Source organism: Anarhichas minor, unplaced genomic scaffold (assembly GCF_050575085.1).
Source record: "Anarhichas minor isolate MPS153535 unplaced genomic scaffold, ASM5057508v1 ptg000006l, whole genome shotgun sequence".
Classification (NCBI taxonomy): Eukaryota; Metazoa; Chordata; class Actinopteri; order Perciformes; family Anarhichadidae; genus Anarhichas; species Anarhichas minor.
In genome coordinates this window covers 360,001-385,296 of record NW_027466452.1, presented here as the reverse complement: position 1 = coordinate 385,296, position 25,296 = coordinate 360,001, and the positions used below count along the sequence as shown (strand labels likewise).

The window sequence follows — 25,296 nt, the reverse complement described above, 5'->3', positions numbered from 1 at the left end:
ATTACCTGTCAAGACACCAAAGGTGATTGAAAGTGGTGAGATGGACTGCCCATTTCTTTTTTTTCCATATAGAAAATTTAACAAATTAAGGTATAAGGACGTGGGGACCTTCTTGGCAGAATTTTGCTGCATGTTTGTTTCTGTGTGTTTCAGACATTTGAGGGGAATGTGAACAGTGAAGGTGTCATTCGCCATGAGCTGCAGCACGCCATCTTGGCTCACTACATCCGCTTCATCCCAGTGGACTGGAGCAGGGAGGGACGCATCGGAGTACGCCTGGAGCTGTATGGCTGCTCATATTGTAAGTACAAGTGGACAAGAGAGGGGAAACTGAGGGGGGTTATTACTGTTGCCCCATACTAAAAAGCCCACCGTATCTATATGGATTACTGCTGGGGGTTGAGGTTGAAAATTTAAGTTGCCTGTAGGTGTGGATATGAAAGGAATTATCTGGTCGAACCTGAAGATTCAGGAGGAGCAATACAGATTCTGTCCCGGCTGTGCAACAGTGGACCAGCTCTTTTTCCTTGCAGGTCTGTTGGAGGAGTCATGGGAGTTTGTCCATCCAGTCTGCTGTCTGTGTTTTGTGGACTTGGAGAAGGCCTACGACTGTGTCCCTCGGGGAGTCCTGTGGGGGGTACTGCAGGAATACGGGGTACCTGGGTCGTTGCTATGAGCCGCACGGTATTTGTATGACCAAAGTGAGAGCTGTGTCCGGATACTCGGCACAAAGTTGAGCATGTTTCCAGTGCGTGTTGGCCTCCACCAGGGTTGTCTCTTCACCAATCCTGTTTGTGATTTCATGGACAGGATTTCAAGGCGCAGCTGGAAGGAGAAGAATGTCCGGTTTGGGGACCGCAGAATTGCATCCCTGCTTTTAAGCAGATGATGTGGTTCTATTGGCTCCTTCAGAATGTGACCTTCAGCAGCACTGGGGCGGTTTGCAGCCGAGTGCGATTAGAGTCAGTACCTCCCAGTCTGAGGCCATGGTTCTCTGCCGAAAAATGGTGGATTGCACCCTTCGGGTTGGGAGTGAGTCACTGCCCCAAGCGAGGGAGTTCAAGTATCCAGGGGTCTTGTTCACGAGCGAGGCTAAAATGGAGCATGAGATGGACAGGCGGTTCGGTGCGGCATCAGCATTACTGCAGGCGTTGTACCGAACCGTTGTGGTGAAGAGGGAGCTGAGCCGGAAATCAAAGTTCTTGATTTACCAGTCCATCTATGTTCCGATCCTCATCTATGGTCATGAGCTTTGGAAAGTGACCGAAAGAATGAGATCGTGGATACAAGCGGCAGAAATGAGCTTCCTTCGTAGGGTAGCTGGGCTCAGCCTTTAGATGTAGGGTGAGGAGCTCAGACATCCGGAGGGAGCTCGGAGTAGAACCGCTGCTTCGTGTCGAGAAGGGCCAGCTGAGGTGGTTCGGGCATCTGATGGCATCTGACGCCTCCCTTTAGAGGTTTTCCGGGCACAGCCAAATGCTAAGAGGCCCCGGGGTAGACCCAGAACACGCTGGAGAGATTACATATCTTGTCTGGCCTGGGAAAATGTTGCTGGGGAGAGGGTCGTCTGGAACACCCTCCTAAGCCTGCTGCCCCTGCGACCCGGTCCTGGAGCACATGGATGGATGGATGGATGTCTAGTCTGTGGTGCTTCCCGCCTACTGTGAGCTGGGAGAGGCTCCAGACCCTGTGACCCACTAAAGGTAAAGTAGGTATAGGTTATTGATAGATGGGTGGATAATTAGGTTTGGGACTTTATTTTAGAGGATGCTCCTCCCTTAGTGAGTACTAAGTGGGTGTGGGTCAATTAACTGAAGAGAGGACTCCATTTATGATGATGACCAGTACAGAAGATTGGTTCTGGCTCACATAGTATTTGTTACAGGGACACTGCAGAATCCTCTTTCCTTCTCTGTGACGCCTACACTCTATGTATATAAAAATATGTGGACACCCCTTCTTTCAAGGCCAGTGATCACCAAACTGTTTCTGTAAGCCCCCTTTAGCAGATAACAGCAGCCTGCTATCGACTTTTTGATTCAAAATTATTTTGAACTGAACCGATTTTAGAGGAAATAGTTCCATTAGTTTCCAAAAAGCATTTTCTGAACTTTAATACCCTTTTCTTTTTGTCTTCCAGGGGCAGATGTGATCAGTTTTGACGGCCATGGTGTCATCTCCTACCGCTTCAGGAGTAAGAAGATAAAGATTGTGAAGGATGTCATCTCTCTTAAGTTTAGAACCACAGCTGGAGATGGGGTCCTGGTCCACGGAGAGGGACAGCAGGGAGACTACATTTCCGTGGAGCTCCGCAGGGCAAGACTGCAGCTCAGCATCAACCTAGGTAGCTCTCTATAAAGTCTGTGTGGTTTCAAGGACAACAAAGGTGTTCTTTAGAGAAAGCCTATTATATTCTATTGAAATTATAAGGACTCTATTATCTCCTGCTGTTAGAAGTGACATGACAAACATTTATAACCTGCTCCTGTCCATGTGATTTGCTCACTTCTCTCCAGGCAGTAACCAGTACGGTTCCATTCAGGGTCACACCTCTGTGACCAGTGGGAGCTTACTGGATGATGACCACTGGCACTCTGTTGTCATAGAGCGGTACCGGAGGAATGTCAACTTCACTCTGGACCATCACACTCAGCAGTTCAGAACCAATGGAGAGTTTGACCACCTGGACCTGGACCATGAGGTAAAGACTCCCTTTCGGTCATGCTGTCAGGCATTTCTTCATCATCTCAGCCTCATGTCACAATCCTGGGACTTTGCTCCCAGTTCAAAAGCCTGTAAGTTATACTGGTCCTTTAAGATGAAGATGAATGTGAAGACTATGTGCATACACTCTAGTCGGACTAAGTAGTCTTTGTAAAAGATGTGCGTTTACATCGGACCATCTGAACAGTAGGAACATGTCATTTCCTCTTTTTAATTCTGTTTGTCAGGTCTGTCATTGCTTTCATTACCCTGAGTTTTTCCACTAGAAACTTTTCAGTTGTGTGAGAAAACTTCTTCTTCTTGGTTGGGGGACCATCAATGGAGAGACAAAGCTGTGTTTTCAAATGTATCCAACTTTATGTGGATGTACTCTTTTAGTCAGTAGAGCAGAGTTCAGTAGAGTTTGGGTCAGTCAATAAATAGGTTCATGTTAGCCATGGAATTTGATTATAGCAAATCCGTACCTTTGAAAATTAGCTGCCTCAACTACTGCTACTGTTGCTTCAGTGTGTGAGAAGAAGATGATGGAGACAGTCTGCCTGTGTGTTGATGAGTACCTTGCTACTGCTATGTCCTCAATCCCCATTACCCCAGGCAGAAACCTCCAGGTCTGAAAAGAGAAGTCAATGTGAAAGTGCCTTAAACTTGTATTCTCTCTGATAGCCATCAGGGGTCATCACCTCTGGTTGCAAATAGAAGTCTGGTGGTATAGAAGTCTATGAGAAAATGACTCTACTTCTCTCTTGATTTATTACCTCAGTAAACATGAGTTTATGGTCTCAATCTCTAGTTTCAAGTCTTCTTCAATATAGCATGATGTTCATTTAGTAAATGATGGTCCATTTAGAGTCAAACAGACCATAAAGCAGGGTATGCTTTAGGGCGGGGCTTATTGTGGTTGACAGGTCTCTACCGCAGCATTGTCCGGTCTGGGAGTTTTCTGTGTTTCCATTAACCCTTTCACAGTGTGTTTTCAGTTGTTGAAAGTTAATTGTTACCTTTTTGGTCACCAACCCCAGCTAAGAAGGTTATCGTCCCTCCACTTTTCATTGTTCAACACCTGCCGAACAACACCCCTTAGCTTTGATATAATCACAACATTATATCAAAGCTATATACTGTGTATACTGTATACAATTAAGCTATTGATTAATTATATACAGTATACCAGTGTTTTTCAACCTTTTCTGAGCCGCGGCACATTTTTTACATTAAAAAGATCCCGCGGCACACCAACAACCAAAAACGTTACAAAATGACACCTATTAGCATAATACAGCATACTTTATATGCAGGGGAGTCAAACTCAATCCCAGGGAGGCACAAAATAAGAAATTGTGACTACGTTGAGGGCCAAATAGAGTCACCATTTAATAAACAGGATAGAAGGGATATTGGACAAAGTGCAAAAAGAATACATGTTGAGGTAGGCTGCATTATTTTATGCATATGTAGCCTACCAGAGCCAGATGTTTGGCATCTTTTCTTGGCTGCTAGTTCATTAATATCTGGAGTTAGGTTCTGTGGAAACCCTCACGATGGAGTGAAAGTGCATCAGTGAGACTCCTGTGTGGGTTTTTGTTCATCTTCGTCAGAGAAAAGCTGCTCACACATGTACATGTATGTGCTTCCTAACATGCAGAGCGTTTGAGCAGCATGTAGGCGGAGTTAAGGCATCGTCTCGGGGGTGAAGCTTGGAAACTGTGCAGCGTCCTCAGAGTCACACTTTGCCTTCAGTGTGTCATCACACTGGAGGTCTATCAGCTCCACAGGTGCTCTTTCCACGTCAACTGCAAACGGATTGCTGAGCAGTTCAAATTTAAATTTCTGAGCTGTAACGTCGGCAAATGGCCGAGTGAACTCTGTGCCAAGTGCGCCCCGTTTATCAGCAAAATGCGGAGTCGGGAACACAGCGGTGGAGACATTTACTGCATCACACATGTCTGTGATCACACATGTCTGTGATCACACGTCCCTGAAGCTTAGTTTAGCGCAGTGAGATGTTTCGTTATGTCGCACAAAAAGGCCAGCTCACATCGCCACCTTTCGTCCCAGAGCTCTGTGGTGTGGCGGGCCAGGTATGATGGACACATGATATTTTCTCGCGGTCCGGATATAATTGTACCGAGGGCCGGTCTTGGTCTGCGGGCCTTGAGTTTGACTTGTCTGATATATGCTGACAATTTAATGACAAGTCTCTCAATGTGTTGATCCTTATAGGCTTTTCATCTGGGTTATTTTGTCCAGGGCCCAGTTCAGAGTCTGTATTTTACCTTTTAAATATTTCTCCATCGCTGTTCGTCTTGTCACCACAACCTCTCCCATCATTTACTTCTACTGTCTAAATGAACACGGTCATTACTGCGCTACCTACTGCCACCCACTGGCATGGAAGAGTATTTATTACTTAGCCAGACACTATATTGCAGCTCAGACGCTCAACAATGGCAAAGTATTTGCAACAACTAAATAATATTTTATTGGACTCATTAAGTGAAATTGGACATTTTCCCACAGCACACCTGACGATCTCTCACGGTACACTGGTGTGCCGCAGCACAGCGGTTGAAAATCACTGCAGTATACGATGCTCTTGGGGGTTCTATATCTTTAGAAACAATTTTTTCTTTTAAAATAGATAAGAAAAAGCATCCGAGTTGCTGGATATTATGATCTCTAACTCCAAAGTGTTTCATGTTAGGCTGTAGACTTAAAGGTGGAGTCAGTGATTCTAGAGAAAGATTATTGATTTATGAACTCAACACCCAAACAAACAAAAACAAAAGGTAGCATGAGCCAGATTTACTGTCCCTCTCGCTACCACTGCATTTCTCCTCATGCTGTTCATCCATGGCCTTTCCTCTGTCCCGTGTACGAGCACAAGTCTCTCCTGTTGCTGATTGGCTGGAATACTGTTGTGTGGCTCGGTCCGAGACACTTTGTTTGTTTCTCAATCACAGGACCTGGCAATATAATATCATTTCAGTTTGTTTGTTTTAACCAGTGTTTTATTTTCTTGCAATGTTCCTTTTTCTGAAATGCAAGTGAATGATCTGATTAGAGTTCCTGACAGTTAGTGTGTGTTGGTCACAGTAGTGCTATAACCATCACAGTACAGTTAGATCAATGTCATTCAGTCCATATCGCTCTGCTCTGCTGTGTCCTCAGATCAACTTTGGAGGGCTGCCTGTATCAGCAAAGCTAAGCTCAGGAGGCAGAGGGAACTTTGTGGGCTGCATGGAGGGAATCACCTACAACGGAGACAACATCACAAACCTGGTCCGCAGGAAGAAGGTGGACACCTCCAGCTTTGTAAGACAACTTTTTCTTGCTGGAGTGTGTGTGTGTGTGTGTTTAACAGAGACCTGGGACCATAGTCATGAAGCTTCCTAAAATCATAGAATTATGACTTCTTAAAAGAACTTCCCCAACAGTTAAGATCCTGGGAGAGATGAACTTTCTTCACAAAGCCTCTCAGGCCTTAAGAGAGCTCCTAAGGTACAAAACTGGAGAAGAGAGGACTTTAAAGCCGCTCAAGAGTTTCTGAAGCAGAGCAGAAAATGGTGGAAAGACAAAGGAGGAGAACTATTTTCTAAGCGCTGAATAACAGCGGGTTAATGAAACACTACAGATCACATCATCCAGAGATTCTGTCTGTGGTCCGTCTCATTTGAGATACCGCTATAATGACAGATATTAAAGGGATCACAACACTAAGATATTATGCAACTGTGTTTGTTGGTTTAAAGATTTACAAGCTGATCAACACCGCAACTTAACAATCATAGAAACTGATGAAAGCTGAGCCATTCTCCCCTGTTAATATCAAATAGGTTAAGTACCAAAATTACCAGCATGGTAATAAACGTAAGCAAATAAATCTGATCAACTGTCAGCATGTAGTTCATGGAGACATGGCTGCATAGAAAGATACCGGACAGTCTGCTTGAACAGAGCAGTAAGAAGAGAGGAGGAAGTCTTGTTGTCTTTGTTAACTCTAAATGGTGTAATCCCGAGCATGTGACTCCTGACATTAAATTGATGGTGGTAGAATTCAAACATCACTACCTGCCATGTGAGTTCTCACACACCATAGCTGTTACTGTTTACATTCCACTAGGGCGATATGACCTGAAAATAAGCCTGCAAAAGCAAACTGCTGTTTGCTGCTGAGCAGGTAGTGTACAATGGTTTATCAGAGCTTTTTCAGCTGCCTGCCGCTGTTGGAAATGACATTGATGAGAGTGAAATGTGATGGCGACTGTGGCTAAGTGGAGAGCAGGGCCGCCCTTCACTCAGAGGATCAGCAGTTCGATCCCCGGCTCCGCTAGTCGCATGTCGATCTGTCTTTGAGCAAGACACCTAACCCCAAATGTCTCCCGTAGCTGTGCCTACGGTGTAGAAATGTGATAGAATCTGAATTGTAAGTTGCTGTGGATAAAAGCGTCTGCTAAATGACTGTGAAGAATGTAATGGCTGGAAAACCAAAACAATGAACTGAAAGAAGCTAAAACACACACTAAGGAGAACGGCACAGTTTAGGTATTGGTTGGTTTGTCACTACAGCACCAGTTATGCCTTTCACATTACACATAATGATTTGATCCATTGTTGATTTAAAAAAAGAAAGATAAGCGGTTTGCATGTATAATCTCTGTGTGGTGATTTCAATGTAATACAAACTCAAGACTAGTGAGACTGGATAAGCTTACTGCTCATGATTAAAGCTTTAGTGAAATAGTACTTCTGAAGAAGTGTTAGCGCACAAAGGGCAGGTCAAATAGTTTCTCTCTCTTCCTCTCCCGCCGTAGCGTAACCTGACATTTTTGTGCGCTGAGTCCAACTCCTTCTCCGTCTTCTTCAACTCTACGTCCTTCCTGCGGCTGCCGGGTCAGAGCGACAGCGACACCCTGTCAGTCAGTTTGTCTTTCAGGACGTGGAACCCCAACGGGCTGCTGATGTTCACGCCCATGGCTGACGGCTGGGTGGAGGTGGGACTGACAGAGGGCAAGGTCACGGTCTACATGAATGTGACACAAAAGAAGAACACACGTATTGACATTTCATCAGGTGAGCTCGGCTCAATGCACTCCACAATGGAAGTTGAGGAGCCCTCAGTTAGTTCAGTGTGTCGCCACTTTAAGCTCCATTTATATTTAGCTGCTTTCCTCAGTTATTGTTGCTGTTTATAGACTGAAGTGTGTTTTCCCTTGCAGGTTCAGGTTTGAATGATGGCCAGTGGCACAGTGTCCATCTGAACGCATTGGAGAACTATGCTATGCTGACAGTGGATGGAGACGAGGCCTCCACAGTCAGAACAGCCATCCCCATCCAGATTCAGACTGGAGGAACCTACTACTTTGGAGGTGATTCTTCAAAGAGATTTCTAACCTTCCAAAGAAAGGTTTAAGTTTAAGTTTAATGATAAGATGCCACCGAGGATACTTTTTATTTTTCAGGCGGTGAATTACGTAATCCAATTACCTTTGTTAGTTCCAGGTGTTTAACCGTCATCCTACCAACTTATTTAGCATACAAGGACTATCGACTGGGGTCCCTGGGCACCCCAAGAATAAACTACTATCAGAAACAACCAGCATAGAAATATTTTTAGCTTGGTTCTTCTCAAAACATTACTAGTTATGTAGTTAATATCATCTGAAGAAAATACATTATTAGTATTATACAGTCAAATTGCATATTGTGCAAATCAAAAATAGACATTAGCACACATTAGGAAATGTGTGTCTGCTACATCTGTGTGACTGACAGAGTGCCCCTACCCGCCTGATAGCGTGTGACACTTTAAATTAGGACCCATGGCAATCATTTGATCTATTCTATTGTATCTATTATAACTGCATCGGCTACAATTCAGTGCTTTTGACTCGGGTCCCCAGGATCCCAATACATTGATATTTTTAGAATGCACTAATTATAACAAAGACAGAAAACTATATTAAGTCATTTGGAACAAATTGATTGGAATTAGGCTCCTTTGAGAAGCAGCGTTGATAATAGTGTAAAATACAAAAGGAGTCAGACCTACAACATCTTGGCATTACAGGGAGGCCTGTGAAGGACTCTTGAAATCCTCTTATGTCAGCGTGTGGTGACCAACGTTTTCTGAGGTGGGGGGCTTGGACTTGGGTTCATGACCTTTGTTAAATCCTGACTACAGGGAGTGGATGAACGATGCAGCACAGACAAACTGTTCACTGTCAAGAACAGCACAGAGTTCTTTCTGTGATCATTTCTCCAGTGGTTGTGATAATCACCTCTGCCCTACTGCGCTCGTCTCCAGGTAACTTCCTGCACACCAACACCCGATCACTCCAGCGCTCATTCCAGGGATGCATGCAGATGATCCACATCGATGACCATCTAGCTGATCTCAGGGCTTTGGAGCAGGGCCTCATTGGAACCTTTGAAAATATCAGCCTGGATATGTGTGCCATTATAGACAGGTACACAGCTCAGTCCGAATACTAAACTTAAGATGTTCATGAAATAAGAGAAAGCTCAGGCTCAGTGGGTAGTTGTGGTGCCTTACAGCTAATATTGTAGGTTAGAAACTGGTCCCTGCTGTGTTCACATGCGTTTTCTCCCACTGTCCATCTGTCAGGTGTGTTCCTAATCACTGTGAGCACGGTGGTCGCTGTTCTCAGACGTGGGACACATTCAGCTGCAACTGTAGCGGCACTGGATACACTGGAGCTACCTGCCATACATGTAAGTGTGCTCTCTCACACACACACACACACACACACTGCTTTGTGTCTGCTAAGCTGTGTGTCTCCTCTGTAGCGCTGTATCAGCAGTCCTGTGAGGAGTATAAGCACCAGGGGAAGAGTTCAGGGAGCTACTGGATTGACCCAGACGGCAGTGGACCGATCACCCCCTTCAGAGTCAGCTGTGACATGACAGGTGAGAGGTCACTGTGGAAAGGGTGTAGGGTTAATCCGTTTCATTTTCACATTCAGTCAATTTATGTCACGAGTCTGGGTAAGACAGAAAAAACAATTGACCAGAACAGACCTTTTCAATGCTTGTTCCACAAATTTTAGTTCTACTTAAAAGTTTAGCAGTTTTTGCAGCTATGCTTATCACACTCGCAAAATGTCTTCCTATCTCTGTTTGTAAATCAGGCAAGAACATGTGTTTGTGAATGTCCTGGTAGCTACTGTGGTATGGAAACATGTGTAACCACAGCCCAAAGGTTGGGTGAGGCAGCAGAGAGAGCCTCTTGCTGACTATGGAACAGGAGGGAGGAGTTGAACTGAAGTAAGGAGGAGATGGACAGTGATTGGGCCTCCACTTCCAACCCGCCAACAAGGGGGTGTTACAGTTTAGGGTCAAAAACACCCCATGACCGTTTGGCAATGTCTGAAAATATCACCTCCTGGCGCAGGCTGCAGTCACCAGACAGTTAATCTCTTTAGGGGAGAGAAGTGGAAGCATTTTATACATTTATTTTTATGTGAATTCACTGGGAAGCCAATGACTTCCAAGACTGAGGAAGAAAGACAGATGACCCTCCAGGAAAGACTGGTGTGGGTGCATTGTTGAGACGCAGTTCATCAAAGACCCTGCAGGTTCACCAGAACACTGTCTGGTGAAGCACACTTTGGGAGACTAAATATGGTGGAGTTCCTGAGAGCGACCCACAAAAAAGCAGAGCTGAGTCTTTGCCAGCGTTATACGAGCGATACAAGAAAGGCCAGATGCTTCTCCAAAGGCTTTGGCAGCGGTTCCAGAGAACATGGAAGAAGGGCACCATTCCATCCGGCTGGAAAAAGGCAGAGGGATGTGTTGTGCCAAAGGAAAAGGAGTGCAAGAAGGTCTTTTGGCTAAGAGGATGACCTTATACACACCTGAGAATTGGTACACTTATTTTCAGAAATGTGGGATTCAAGGCCTCCTTTACATTCTAAAGCACAAACAAACTCCCCCACACCTCTGCACAGCCCTGTGAGGAGATTGAGAGGAATTACTTTTGTATTAGTCTATATATTGTTTTTCAGAAAATCCTGCAAAGTATAAAATACAGGAGTTATCATTTAAGAAGGAACATAGTCACATCATTTCTTTCAAATAATATCATCCCATCCCTAATGTGGGTGCAAGAGGGGTCCAAACAACACTTGGTGACATGGCAACTTGTGCCAGGATGAAGTTAAAGCCAAAGTAATGAAGTAGCATGATGATCAAGAATGGGAAGAGACCAACTCATTTCAGCTGCAAAGCTGATGCCATTCCATCAATAGGCGAGAGTCCATTCATATTGCTTGGGAGGTGGTTCTGCAATTCCTGTCTGACAGAAATAACGAAATATCCTCACCAGCACTGAAAAGTAGAAATTGGAGTGGCTGAGGAGGACTTGAAAAATCCGGTCTACCAGGGAAATTCAAGGCATGTCTGTATCAGTCTGCTGCCCAGACTGGTGTGGCTGTGACAGTTTATGAAGTTCCTATGTCATGTACGTAAGGAGTGGAGAGGAAAATCAACAAGCACCTTCTTAGGGACTGGGAATACTTCCAAGCTTCATATCAGTAGGACCAGCTACAACTCCCACTATTATCTGTGGGAGTTCAAGGTGGCAAAGTGCAGGGTCATGTTGACCTACAGAGACTGGACCAGGACGAACAAGACAGAGATGCAGGCATCACAACAAGATCAAGGCGTGGGCAGCCAATTCATCAGTGGCCCAAGCAGAGAACATGTTGAAGCTTCGGGACATTATTGGAAGTCCATGCACTGGAAGACCAGGCCTTGGGAAAGACATTTCCAGCATTGGGGAAAAGCAGACACAAAGGAGAGGAGAGCCATGATTCAGGCTGAAGTGTGGCATTTAGAGGATGAGCAACGGAGGTCAATGGCTGTCGAACTTGCATCCCACGGAGCCTCGACGAAACGTGACAATGCAAGCTGGAACCCTTCCACATCTCCTTCCTACTGCAGTCAGTGTACGACGCACTTCTAACTCCAACACACCTGCATAAGTGGGGCGTGAGGGAGGATCCGCAGTGTAAGCAGTGGGAAAGGATGGCAAGCATGGCCATTCACAGTCGAGGTCGACTGCAAAAGATTGCCGGCATAGTCGATGTGGAGAATGCTGACAGCCATCGGAAGGACAAGAAAGGAATGAAGGAAAACAGCAGCCAGCAGGTTAGGTGAGGCAGCACAAAGAGCTTCTTGCTGGTTATGGAACATTAGGGAAGAGTTGAGCGGGAAGCCACCACCTTCGACCCGCCAACGACTAGGATGTGGTTCAGGGTCGAAACAGTTGATGAATGTTTGACATCGTCTGCCTCTATCACCTCCTGGCCAAGGCTGCAGTCACCTGACAGTTAATCTCTTAATTGAGAAAAGTGGAAGCATCTTCGTACTATTTTCCCTGTATATTGTACGAGTTCTTATGCATCTGCTAACGTATTGTATAGTGCAAATGAAAAAGGTGTGGAGAATAATAAGGGCATTTCTTCTGGTCTTTCAGAGGAAAGCGTTTGGACCACGCTAAAGAACAACCTATCTCCTCAGACATCAGTCACCAGTGCAGACCAGGAAGGGAAGGCAGTCCTGCACATCACTTACAATGTGACTGATGAACAGGTAAACAAGGACTACACACTTACTTTGACCTAGTTCACCTGCTGCACACTTTGTATTGTTTGTCACAGTGGATCACTTTTGTTCGTGTATTGCATTGGTACTGTTGGGAACGAAAAGGAGCGTGTTTGAGTTATCAGCATTCAAGAAAACTAAATTATTGACATCAATAGAATTATTAATGTCAGTAAGATTATTAACGATTATTAATAATAACGGGGCTCCACCCTGAGAACAGGGACCAATAACCAAACGATAAACTAAGTCTCATAATTAGTGTTCACTCACAATGTCAATAGTCTGAGTACTATGACACATTCAGAGTGAAAGTGAAGGTTTAAGTTTAAGAGCACAGACCACATACCAGCTATTATCACAATACACATGCACAAGGTAATCACAGACAGCTGCTCTTTAAAGTACAACAGAGTTTATTAAGTTCTAATACTAATGATCTAGTCAACTAATATCTAACACTAACGACTATATACATCTATGAGCACGCTATCTAAAATCAACAAACAGTGGTAAAGGGGGGGGGGGGGAGTGTGTGTTTGTGTGTGTGTGCATGTAGTGTGTGTGTGTGCGTAGGGGGGAGGAGCGAGAGAACAGCTCAGACAACGTATGGTCTCCCTCGTTAGGAAGGACTTGTGCACTGTGTGCCAACTTTTTCCATTTACAATAATATTAACACTGAATACTGCATATAGATCCTTCAATAGAGAAAAATACGACATTACAACATGAAAATACTTTAATATGAAATGAACAGGATCTTATGTCAGGTGTAACATGGTTGTTTATTCATGTGAAAGGTCTTTTACATGAATGGAATATTGTCTCAAAAAAGTATCAAATGCTCCTTAAGAAAAGAATTTATTGCACACTGTTACAATACCTTATTTCTACATGACAACATGTATTTAAAATGACCAATGCGACCGACATTGGTCTTCATCAGGGTCATTGTCAGCAGTAGCTTGCACACCTTTATTATTCAGATTGATGGGTAGAGTTAGACGGGGGTTTTCTATCAATGTGCCAGCCCATTGGTACAAGGCAAGGAGGTAACACATCATCAATGGAGAGGAGAAAAGGAGATGATGGCAGGGGTAAAGCGAAATTATTAAACAAAGATAGATATGATATAATGTGACTCAATCTACCACCATAACCTGGTCCACGTTGTTCCTTATGTTAAAATACAGTTTTTAGAGTATTATTCAAGTGATGTTTCACATCTCATCATTGAGGGGGGGCATTTTTTGTGCAATCCAAGAGGTGTCTCATTGGAAAAGCCTTTTTTAGGTTTTAGGTCTGATGTTCTTTTCAACAACACTGTGACTCTCTGTGTGTTACGATGGCAAAGTCCTGTTTGCACGTATCAAAATCAACATGCTTTCTTTCACTCCAGTCTGTAAACCACATATGTGGTGTTGCAGATAGCAAATTTAAATGTGTGAGATGTGTTCTCTTTGTGTTTCCAGGTGTTGTCAGTCACCAGCAGTGCAGAGTACTGTGACCAATATGTAGCCTACGCCTGCCGAATGTCTCGTCTGCTCAACACTCCCGGTAAAGCCTCCCTCAGAACTATCATCTGAAGCTTCATCTGCAGCTTCTCAGTCACTAACAGGATCTTTTGGAGCTTCTTTGTGTATGCTCCTTGTTAGCTTTGGTTGACCATTAGCCTCTACTGTTACAACATTGAAGCGCACTGCGATTGAAGATGTCAGCGCAGTAGATTTCTGAACAGTTGAAAACAGAGATATGGTGCACACTATTTACAGGGCTGACTACCTGACCATCCTGTTGTTACCAAGCACATACTAGTCTGACTTAAGAATTGATGGAATGACAGTGAAAGTAAACTGACTCCAAGCTGTTGCTTTGACTCCCAGATGGTGTCCCATTTACCTGGTGGGTAGGAAGAGCCAATGAGAGGCACTCTTACTGGGGGGGTTCAGGACCAGGCATACAGAAGTGTTCCTGTGGTATCAACCACACCTGTACTGACCCCAAGCACTACTGCAACTGTGACGCTGACCTGCGCACCTGGTGAGCTGAGCAGCTTCTTATTTTTTGCTAGTTAAAGTTACAGTTTGTATATTTCCCTGAACTAAAGCAGCTGTGACAGACAGCAGTAATGCTCTTGTTAATGCTGTAGCTAATAGCACTATTACAACGTGACCATTACCAGGATGTCTGTGGACTCTGTTTCATTTCTTTCCACTGTATGTTGTATCCAATCTACTCTGTGTAGCCCTATTCTCATAGTTACAGGTACAAACTGCTGCATGGGGCTTACAGTCTACATTTACGCAAGTCTGCTTTTGCAACCGCTGTCACAGCTGTCACATGTGATGCTCAGTTTTGACATGTTTCTTAAACTTGAGTTGGACATTCGACATGAGACAAAGATGTTTTACTTCTGAAACGTGTTTATTAAGTTTTGTCAGAGAAGTAAAATGTGGAAGGTTTATGAAGGGGAATATTATCGTTCAACATATCAAAGAGCACTCTCTTTGATGGAAAGCAAACTATAATATATGCAGAAGAACCTTATTTGATGTACATACTTACAATCATTCTTTCTGTGCACAGTTTAATGGTGCAGTAGACAATTTTAGCACACAGGTCAGCTGGGTTTACTTTTAAAAATGTGGTTATAGTTATGAATATAGTTATTTATAAAGACATCTGTGTGATTGGTTCTTTGTGTTGCTGTTCTACTGGACTCTACTATGAAACTGTGTCTACTGGTGTTAACGGCTTGAGATAGTGTCTTGTGTAATATGATTCAGACTTGATTGACTGGTGTTTGTCTCCCTGTGTGTGTGTGTGTGCAGGAGGGAGGATGCAGGCCTGTTGGTGTATAAAGACCATTTGCCAGTCAGGCAGGTTGTGGTCGGTGATACAAGCAGAGCTGGATCTGAGGCCAAACTGACAGTAGGGCCGCTCAAATGCCAGGGGGACCGTGAGTGCCTCTCTCTCTCACAAACACACACATCCATCTAGAGACTGAGATATTTCATATCATCAGAGAATCATTAGTATTTTTTATCCACGTCTTGCTGTTGTTCTCTGAAGGGAACTTCTGGAATGCAGCGTCCTTCACCAGCCCTGCCTCACACCTCCACTTCCCTTCCTTCAGAGGAGAAACCAGCACCGACATCTCTTTCTACTTTAAGACTTCATCCACTCACGGCGTCTTCCTGGAGAACTTGGGCACCACTGACTTCCTTCACATTGAACTCAGAGGTGTGTGTGCATTGCACCAGGTTTTAGAGTCTTCTTGAGGACAATTAAACACTCCTCGTTGAGATAAGAGTCAAACGTTTTTAAACCCAATAAATGCAGATGTTAAGCACCACAATGAAGGTGTGTTGTGCTCTGCAGTGTTTGTGGCAGTGTCTTCTTGAATAGTACCCTGACAAGTTGTGCTTAGAAATGTCCAAAAGCAACACTGAAGTAGCTTTAGTCACTATTGTACACCTGACACTAAGGCTTCTAGTGAGAGGTTCTAATTAGACCCCATTTAGATTCAAGCAATCTTATCAAGCAGCAACATGTTTATACTTTAAGGAAGTTTTATCAATTAATCATTTTACATTGATTGACTAATAATAAATATGCTCAGGCAGGAGTTTCAAAGCTGAGGGGCCTGGACTGAAAAGGGCATAATACTTAATGTAAGCAAAGTACATACTGTATGTTTTCTATAGATATTGGTTGCAGTAATTCCAAACAAATGAGAAATCAGGGATGGACTTCTTGTTTAGGGAAAATCTTATCCTGAAGTCTTAAAGTCTTGTTTGAATTTGATTCCTCGGCTCCCAGGAGGCTCCGTGGTCTTCTTCTCTTTCGATGTGGGCAGCGAGCGAGTGGAGCTCAGTGTCCACTCACCTGTGCCTCTGAACGATGACCAATGGCATCGTGTGGAGGCTGAAAAGAACATCAAGGAAGCAGTGCTGCAGCTGAATGGACAGTACAAAGAGGTCAGACCCACGCCCCCACAGGGACACACAAAGCTGGAGTTCTACAGCGAGCTTTATGTTGGTAAGACACACACATGCACCTCGTGTACTGAACTCTTCTCCACAGCTGTCACATGTGATGTCATGCACCATTGGAGTATTCCTCCTGTCTTGGTGTTGGTCCTGTATTTAGGGTGTGTCAGCAGAGGTCTTAAAGTGTTGAATGTTCCGTAAAAACTCTGACTAGATGTTCCACAACCACATTATGGAATCCCACTGGGATGTTTGTAGGACGATCTGTGTACCAGTTAACGATAGCTACTTATGCCTGTAGAAGTACAGTTTCTCTGTAACATTCGGTGTCGTGATAAGAATGTGTCCAGAGTGTTAACAATAGTGAATTCTAGAGATAGTAGTAGACAGTGTCCATGCTGTACGTGTCCATGCTGTACATCTCCATGAGTGTGATCTACACACTTGCAAATGAGCCAGTGGCTGTGAAGCGTGGAGGGAACATCAGCAGACTTCAGTGCTCTGCCTAAACTAACGCTATGCTTCACGTCTTGTGTCCAAGGTGCCTCGAGTGGTCAGAGGGGTTTTCTGGGCTGCATGCGGGCTCTGAAGATAAATGGTGTGACCTTTGACCTGGAGAAGAGGGCACAGGTAACTCCAGGGGTGAATCCAGGCTGCCAGGGCCACTGCAGCAGCTACGGGATGCACTGCAGGAATGGAGGGAAGTGTGTGGAGCAGTACAACAGATACTCCTGTGACTGTTCCCTCACTGCGTACGATGGACCCTTCTGCACTGATGGTACGGCCTCCAACGCTGTAGGGGGTTTAGAGCAGATGACATCATTTTTAGATTAGATGATGCCATCTTTCATTAAATTAGATAAGATGCGGCAAGATAGAGATGTTTTAACTACCCTTCTTTCTGCTGTGTGTTTTAGATGTAGGTGGCTACTTTGAGACAGGAACTTTGGTGCGTTATGACTTCTTGCCAGAAGGGGGAACTCTTGCGTTGCAGGAGGTGAAGAGCACATCAGGTGTAGGTGTTCCTAGTGAAGCCAACCTGACTCAAGAGGAGCTGGTGTTCAGCTTCAGCACCTCCAGTGCTCCCAGCATCCTGGTCTACATTAGCTCCAGAACTCAGGACTACCTAGCTGTGGTGCTCCGACACAACGGTGTGTTCATCAACATCATACCCGATCAATTTGTTTTTGTTTATTTATTAATGAACTTAAATTATGTATTATATAAACTGCTGTTAACATTATAATGGTCTGTGTGTATGTGTGTCCAGGCACTCTCCAGATCCGCTACAGTCTCGGTGGGCTATCGGAGCCCTACACCATCGATGTTGACCATCGTAACATGGCCAACGGGCAGCCACACTCTGTCAACATCACCAGGAACTTAAGGGAGATAAGACTCCAGGTCAGTACTTCCTGCCACAACATACAGTATGCTGCACATTAGTAGAAAAACGTGTCAGACTGCATTAAAGGAACGGTGAGTAATCTTTAGGGGGATTTATTGGCAGAAATGGAACTATGCTTTCATTTTAGACTTGTTTACATTGTGACATTAATGACTTCATACAGTGAGTTTGCTGTTGTAAATATTGCTTTTGCTGCTTGTTTATTTGAAATATAAATCAATTCTATCCATTTCTGAATTTATTCGTTTTAAAAATTCTATATATTATCTATAAATTATAAAAATTTTATAACTTTTTATTTAGTCATGAAAAACCCCCGATAAGAGTAGCTCCCCATAGTAATACAATCCTAAAGATACCCATCCCGACCTGAATACCCCCGTAGTTCTCCTACAAACCTGGGGGGGTTAAAGACCAGACTGGAAAAAGAACAGTTGGTAGTGGTGATGAAAACAGAACAGATTACAGATAGAATATTCACTTTTCCTTTCCTCTGTCCATATTCTCCAGCTGGACCACTACTCAGTGTCTACGTACACCCTACCTGAGACCTCCGACACCCAGTTCAACTTGATCAAAAGTATCTTTCTGGGAAAGGTCTTTGGTAAGTGTGAAGATGAGTAGAAGTGTGTTTGTGCAGATTTCTTAGAGATGTTGGGTGAAGTTCTGTGATTTGAATGATGTGAACGACTTCGTTCCCTGCTCAAGTAGACACTCCTCCTCTATATCTTTACATACATAACAGTTGTTTGCTGCTGTATTCATGTTGTGAATGTTAAAAAACGGCTCCTTTAACGTTGCTAACAGTGTTAGCTGTGGTAGATGTGTACAAGCTAGCTTGCTGGTTAGATCATTTAGTTCCATTACAGAGATATTTTGTATGTGAAGCATGAACAATGTTAGCAGCAATACATGCTGACAACTATAAGATAGGACATGTATGTATGGATTTAGCAGTAGTTATTATTTCACACTACAACTGGAATCAGGGAGAACCAGGACTGACTGGTAAGAGATATGTGACTGGAAATGAGAATGAAACTACACAGCTGTATACTATACAGAGTAGCTACATACAATGTAAAAGACCAGCAGTAAGTGTTTGAAACACATTATTACGCATTTACTTTGTTTTTTTTATGTACTGTATGCAGTATGCAGTATTCTGAAGTAGGCTTTATGGAATACATGTGATATATACTTAATGCACTTTTACAAAGCTTTCTTTAACTCTTACCCAACAAAACCAGGAAGTGTAATATCAAATGTCTTTTTTACTAAGTATAATGTAAATAAATACAATAGTTGTGCACTTTGAATTTATTATATACACTATAAAACACAGTGTTTGAATAAACTGTAAGTGTATCTTAATCAAGTAGTTAGTGGTAATTAGTATGAAGTAGTATTTATTTATAGTTATAAAAAGTAATTGATTTGTTATTTAATGTATTCACTACAAGGGTATCATATATTAATACCAAAGAGTGCATTTATTTAACACTTTAATTATTTCACATCAAAGTAAATTGAAATTGCTTCATAGAATACATAACTACTATGCTTCTGCCCACAACAGTACGTCCTCATGTTTACTAACAGAAAAAGGGCTTTATATATCACTTTACATGTAAACCTACAAGATTAAGATGTGAAATATTGAAAAATAGTCAAAGTAAAATATGCAAATTACAAAATTAATCTAGTGTAATTGTGGATAGTGAAATATTTGTGTGTCATGGTACACATTTTTGGATTGTGGATTATCTTCTGTTACTGTTAGTCTTCCTGCCGTTCGATCCTCCGCTCCTCCAGTCTGTGTCGATGTGTCCTCGGGCAATGCTCCAAATGGCTCCGCTTGGTGTATGAATGAGTGTGAATGTGTTAAGTCCTGATAGGCAGAGGGCGCCTTGCATGGTAGCTCCTGTATGGTTGGGTGTGAATGTTGACATGTAGTGTTAAAGTGCTTTGAGTGGTTGGAAGACTAGAAAAGTCTATTTACATTTACCATTTACTGTGCATCAATCCCAATAAGGTGGAGTAGTAATGAGTAGTATCTACTAACTTAAATACTTTGAGGTGATGTGGGATATTGGACACTGTCCACTGGACAGTGTCCAATACAGAGCACTACATTACACTACATTTATAACTCCTTATACACTACATTTATAACTCCTTATACACTACATTTATAACTCCTTATACACTACATATATAACTCCTTATACACTACATTTATAACTCCTTATACACTACATTTATAACTCCCAGATATCAGTCCCAGATATCCCGAGAAACTAAATGCCTCCTTGTCTGGTTTATAACATCATCCGGAGGAGCTCCGTGGATTTCATTGAGGTTTATTCTCTGTATCTAGCAAGCCACATGTCGGCTGGCTTACTGCAGCTGTATGAATTCAAAATAAACAATTTTGCTGTGATTTAATTGCAATAAACAGAAAAAAAGCCAAGATAACTACGTAATGATGCCGTTTTGTAAAGTGTTTGAATTCATGCTTTATTAGGTCTATCCACAAGATGAGAAACAAACAACTTTTAAAATGCTAGTTTTCAGAATGGATCTCGGATCGATTGGTGCTAGGCTATGCTAGCGTTGTAGTTGAAATATTTCAACTCGAGGTGAATGCCGAATTTCGCCTGTTCGCCTTATTCATGTCACGTCATTCGCCTCATTCGCACTGCCCGGAGTGAATTTGCGTCTACTCTCTTCCATTCCCTACTTTGCATAGACTCCTGTCCGTTTGGTGTGAACACAGCATAAAGGTTGACTAGAGATATAAAGTTTTCTTTTATAAGGTAACATTGGGCCCTGAAAAGAGTTCCACTTGGTTAGTTTTGTAATGGTTTTGTAATGGCCTAAACGTGTTGTTGTGTCTTTCTTGTAGAAACGGGACAGATTGACCCCATCCTGATCGAGCGCTACAACACGCCGGGCTTCGTGGGCTGTCTGTCAAGAGTTCAGTGGAACAGTGTGGCACCGTTGAAAGCTGCGCTGCGCTCAGGCCTGGCTGCACCCGTCAGCACCCATGGGATTCTGGTCCCATCCAACTGTGGAGCCTCTCCCTTGACCATCTCCCCCATGGCTTCAGCTAGTGACCCCTGGCACGTAGAAGCAGGTAGAGACAGATAATTAATCTATAATATTCTAAATTTATAAATACTGACAAACACTTCCTGAGTACAAATCTAGTTGGCCCCTCTCCCAAAACACCGGACCACCAACTAATATATATAACCTTCACACTTCAATTAAACGCCACGTACACCAAACAAAACAATGTTATATTTTCACTTGTTTCATACATTTTAAGAATCTATCTATTCTATTATATACTTCTACACTGTAGTATATAGGAGGCAAAATGTATGATCTGGTTTAATCAATGAATTTAGGAAGGAAGTGTGCTGTTAAAACTGGAGACAAACTAACTGAATCCTTTGCTATTTAATGTGTATATGAATGAACTTGATGTTCAGTTAGATCAATGTGCTGCTCCTGGCCTCTCCCTCCTACACAGAAAGATTTTTGAACCACCTTGAATCCCCCGTGACACCCTCCACTCCAAAGCCCTCCAAACACAGAGCTGAGCCCAGAGGAGAGTCCCCTGTGTCAGTTGGTGCTGAGGCTAACTGGTCCCTCAGACACAGTGACACAGTCTCACAGCAACACTGCTACAAACAATCAGAGGAAACCAACATGTAACGCAATGTAAAGGAAACTATTTAGAACATCAGAAACATTAGACATATAATATAATCTGGCCGTAAAGAAATGATTATGATGATTTGGCAGAATATCTCTCGTCTGTCAGAGATAGAAAGTAGAGACAGATCCTCACCAAGAACAGGCTCAGTGACAACAAACTGGACATCATGGCCACCAAAAGAAAACAGAATATGTGGTCACTGTGTTTGACAGGTGAGGCTGAGACTTCCCCTTAAAACGTAAAACATTGAATGAAATAAGGAGCATTTGTTTTGACAAATTCAGCTCTGTAATCCGTGATTTCAAAATTAAAAATACTCCCCGGAGAAGTAGACGAGGCATATCTTCCTGCCCAGTATGTATCAACATGCCACAGCCTGAGGGACACACACACACACGTGTACAAATGTATTTAAATCACTGTATATATATCATTATTATATAACAATTGTAATATTGTGTTACTATTATTGTGTACTTCTGTATTTTGATGCTTTGGCAACATGCTAATGAAGCCACTTTGAATTGAATGAATACAGTTTAATGGAACATTAAAAATCCAAAAGTCTGGGGATGATGTCAGAGTTCAAACAGATAACAAATGTTTTCTCCACAGCTGGAGCTGTTTTCCCCTTTAAGGAGGACAAGGCCGGTGGTGATGGAGTGGATCGCAACTCTGCCATAATTGGAGGTAAATCTCATTTGGCTTCCAGCTACCTGAGAGCTGCAGCTCGCACCAGTCCTTAAAACTGTTGAAACCCCAAATGTGACTGTTTACATCAACAGAAGACAGATGTTTTTGTCTTAACACTCAGAGGAGCAATCCTAATAGTAAACAGAACGTTTATAAACATAGAAATACATAGTAATCAAATACAGTATGTAGATACAGTGGACGATACACTTGACAGAGATCTGAGCAACATCCCAATTCCCACGAGAATGCATCAATGTCATGTTGCTGTCTCCAGACACAAATGGACATCCATCTAAAGCAGTTTGCTTTCTTTATTTCTGCTGCTGCTTTGTTGGCCAAAGCAAATAAACCAGAATCAGATCAGAATCAGAAGTACGTTACACATACAAGGAATTTGGCTTGGTGATTGGTGCGAGAGTAAAACACAGTGTGACATTATTTAAAATAGAAAATATGAAAATTTACAATAAAATATGGTAAACAAATAAGAGCATGTTAAAACAAGTATATTATAACGTGTCACTTGTGTATTAAAAGAGAAAAGATGCAAAAGTAAGAACTTGTCTGGGCATGTCGTGTCTCGGTCAGTGGGGCTTTATTGATGGAAAACAATCCAGAACAATGCGCACCAACACACCGAGGCAGCATCCGTCCATAACCCGAAACAACACAAACTCCTCATCTTGGTCTCCAGCTGGGTTCACATAAATCACAAACTGTGTTCTCGCGGCTCGTTGTATCATTGCTTTACTGTGCTACGTGGCATATTGTTGACTTTAACTTAGCAACACACTATAGCTGTCTGAATTACATTCAGTCTAGTAGGGTCCTGTTGTATGTCTGATAATGAGGGGCTAACTCTCTCTCAGCACTGATCATGTGGTGTTACTTCCCTACCACTGCTGTGCTTCTGCTTCGTCTCCTCTCATTGTTTAGGTCTGTCTCTTTAGATCTGCTCTCATTGTGCTCGGCCTATTCGAGTTAGCTGTCAGTTTAAAGAAAATAAACTATGCACAAGAGGTTCTAGAAGGTTTTCATTGATCCATTCCAGATGGGGTCGGGCATCTTTAGATCACATAAGGACCTGCACTACACTTTAGACTACAGCTCAATGGAGACAAGAAAAAAGGCTGATGTAGTTGCAGCTCTTTTTCTGAAATGTGCCGGGGTTCTCCACTGATTTGACACATGGTCAGTTTACTGATCGTGAGGAGTAACACTGTGTGATGACATCATCTTCCAGTCGGTTATCAATGACATGCTCATTTCTTTTGTTTCCAGGTATCATTTCCATGGTGATCTTCACTGTCCTCTGCATTATGGTGTTTGTGATCCGTCACATGTTTCGTCATAAAGGCTCCTACCACACCAATGAGGCCAAGGGAGCTGAGTCAGCAGACTGTGCTGACGCAGCAATTATCGTCAACGACCCGGCTTTCACCGAAACCATCGACGAGAGCAAGAAGGAGTGGTTTATCTGAGCCCCTCTCAGCAACACGGACACATGACGTTAGGATGTATGTAGTTTTCTAAGCATAGGGAGTAGTAGTGAGGTCACTGCCTGTGGAACCCCGACGAGTGGCGAGTGGTGTATTTCAAAACTTTATGGACAATAGACAACCATGGCATTACAGCATTGGTATTAAAGCACAGGGCACAGTGCTGCCTGGCAGAGCCTGTGTGGAAAGGTGGAGCAGTTTATTTTAACTTTATTTACAACGAACGGTGGGACAGGATGACGGCCTTCAGATGGTGTAAAATGATGGCAATATTGTATCATTGATCCATTAATCCCACTAATCATCCACGTCCGAAGCAATGCTCATTCATTCTCTTTATAATAAATCTCGTTTAATTATTTTGCCTTAGTTTAAAGGTGTGTGTCTGTGTCTGTGTGTCTGTGTCTGTGTCTGTGTGTGTGTGTGTGTGTGTGTGTGTGTGTGTGTGTGTGTGTGAAGGAGATGTAGCAATCATCACTTTGTCCGCATCATTTGGACTACGGCCGGAAAGTTAATGTCACACTTTTGTTTTTGCATCTACGTGACTGACAAGTATCTCTTGATGACTTTTGAGCATTGATTGCTGAAACTTTGCATATTTTATTTTACTGTTTCTGATGCCAAATTAGTTCAGGGGGAGGTTCAGCTTTTGAAGAATAAACTGAGTCCTGTCAGTCCACAAGAGCTCGACTCACTGGTTTGTTTTGCTTTTTCAGATTTCTGAGGTAGTTTGTCTTATGTTAGCAATGCTAGTGTGCAAAAACATATCTATTATCTAAAAGGGAAACCACGGGCCGTAAGGTTTCTATTACAACATTTTGGAAATCTTGTGTGCCATCTGACTCAAGGTCAAGAGTCAATAAGAGGAAGTTTATCTTGGTTCAGTATGGAGACAGTTGAGGGATGACTTTAGCCGTGGTTAGCACAAAGATTGGATGCTAGCCTAGCTCAATCACAAGTGAACCGATACACCTTCCAACAAATGTTTGACTGGCAAGTTCCATCCAAGAGCCCTCTTTGTTGACAGCAGAGATACGACAGAGCCCAGACCTGACATCCCACTGTGAGGACAGGACGTTGGTTGGTTCAGAAGAAGCTGTGTCCACCAAAGCTCTTTTTTCCAGGTTCTTTTCCTAAAGCCCAGCTGGAGGCGCTTGTCAGCGCTTTTTCAGCTGAGACGCTTGGGTTTTGAGATAAATTCAATACCAAGTCCACAAGGGGATCGAGTGCAAGTTAAGACAGAACCTTGGTTTTCAGTGGAACATTATCAGTATCTGCACTACTCAGAATAGTATAAGAAATAAAGTGATCTGGCCGCTCTCCAGTGTGCTGAGATAGTAGCCAGCCGTGCTGTCCACAAAAAAAAAAATATATAAACCTAACTGATCTTGGGCCGGTCGAGTCCAAAGATTAGACCGGAGGCTGAGATCAAGACAAGTCCAAGTCAAAACATCCACACGAGTGGAACAGGTCTGAGGCGATAGAGAACCGAGTACAGCTGTGTTAGGAAGGTGTATTGTTGTCATTTGTGATGGACCTAGACTAGAAGTTTCCCCCTGCATCCAGTCGCGGTTCTACGGTGGAAACGTCCTCGACTTACTTCTGTGCTGGATGAGATATGAT

The 25,296-nt window shown here is 43.1% G+C and overlaps 1 protein-coding gene across 1 annotated transcript in view; it reads left to right on the top strand.

Moving 5' to 3' along the window:
* The window catches only part of cntnap2b (contactin associated protein 2b), a 35,715-nt gene extending 12,003 nt beyond the window's left edge, over nt 1-23,712 (top strand). Inside the window, exons 4-25 of the mRNA XM_076077959.1 lie at nt 154-301; nt 2,141-2,344; nt 2,517-2,701; nt 5,893-6,036; nt 7,536-7,794; nt 7,941-8,090; nt 9,029-9,191; nt 9,350-9,456; nt 9,532-9,651; nt 12,221-12,336; nt 13,821-13,905; nt 14,232-14,388; nt 15,180-15,307; nt 15,421-15,591; nt 16,171-16,389; nt 16,882-17,118; nt 17,258-17,491; nt 17,611-17,744; nt 18,259-18,352; nt 20,657-20,887; nt 22,094-22,168; nt 23,456-23,712. Coding sequence (XP_075934074.1) covers nt 154-301; nt 2,141-2,344; nt 2,517-2,701; nt 5,893-6,036; nt 7,536-7,794; nt 7,941-8,090; nt 9,029-9,191; nt 9,350-9,456; nt 9,532-9,651; nt 12,221-12,336; nt 13,821-13,905; nt 14,232-14,388; nt 15,180-15,307; nt 15,421-15,591; nt 16,171-16,389; nt 16,882-17,118; nt 17,258-17,491; nt 17,611-17,744; nt 18,259-18,352; nt 20,657-20,887; nt 22,094-22,168; nt 23,456-23,655 — 3,561 coding nt within the window. The 3' untranslated portion in view covers nt 23,656-23,712. The remainder of the gene's footprint in view (nt 1-153; nt 302-2,140; nt 2,345-2,516; nt 2,702-5,892; nt 6,037-7,535; nt 7,795-7,940; nt 8,091-9,028; nt 9,192-9,349; nt 9,457-9,531; nt 9,652-12,220; nt 12,337-13,820; nt 13,906-14,231; nt 14,389-15,179; nt 15,308-15,420; nt 15,592-16,170; nt 16,390-16,881; nt 17,119-17,257; nt 17,492-17,610; nt 17,745-18,258; nt 18,353-20,656; nt 20,888-22,093; nt 22,169-23,455) is intronic.
* Nucleotides 23,713-25,296: the final 1,584 nt, after the last annotated feature.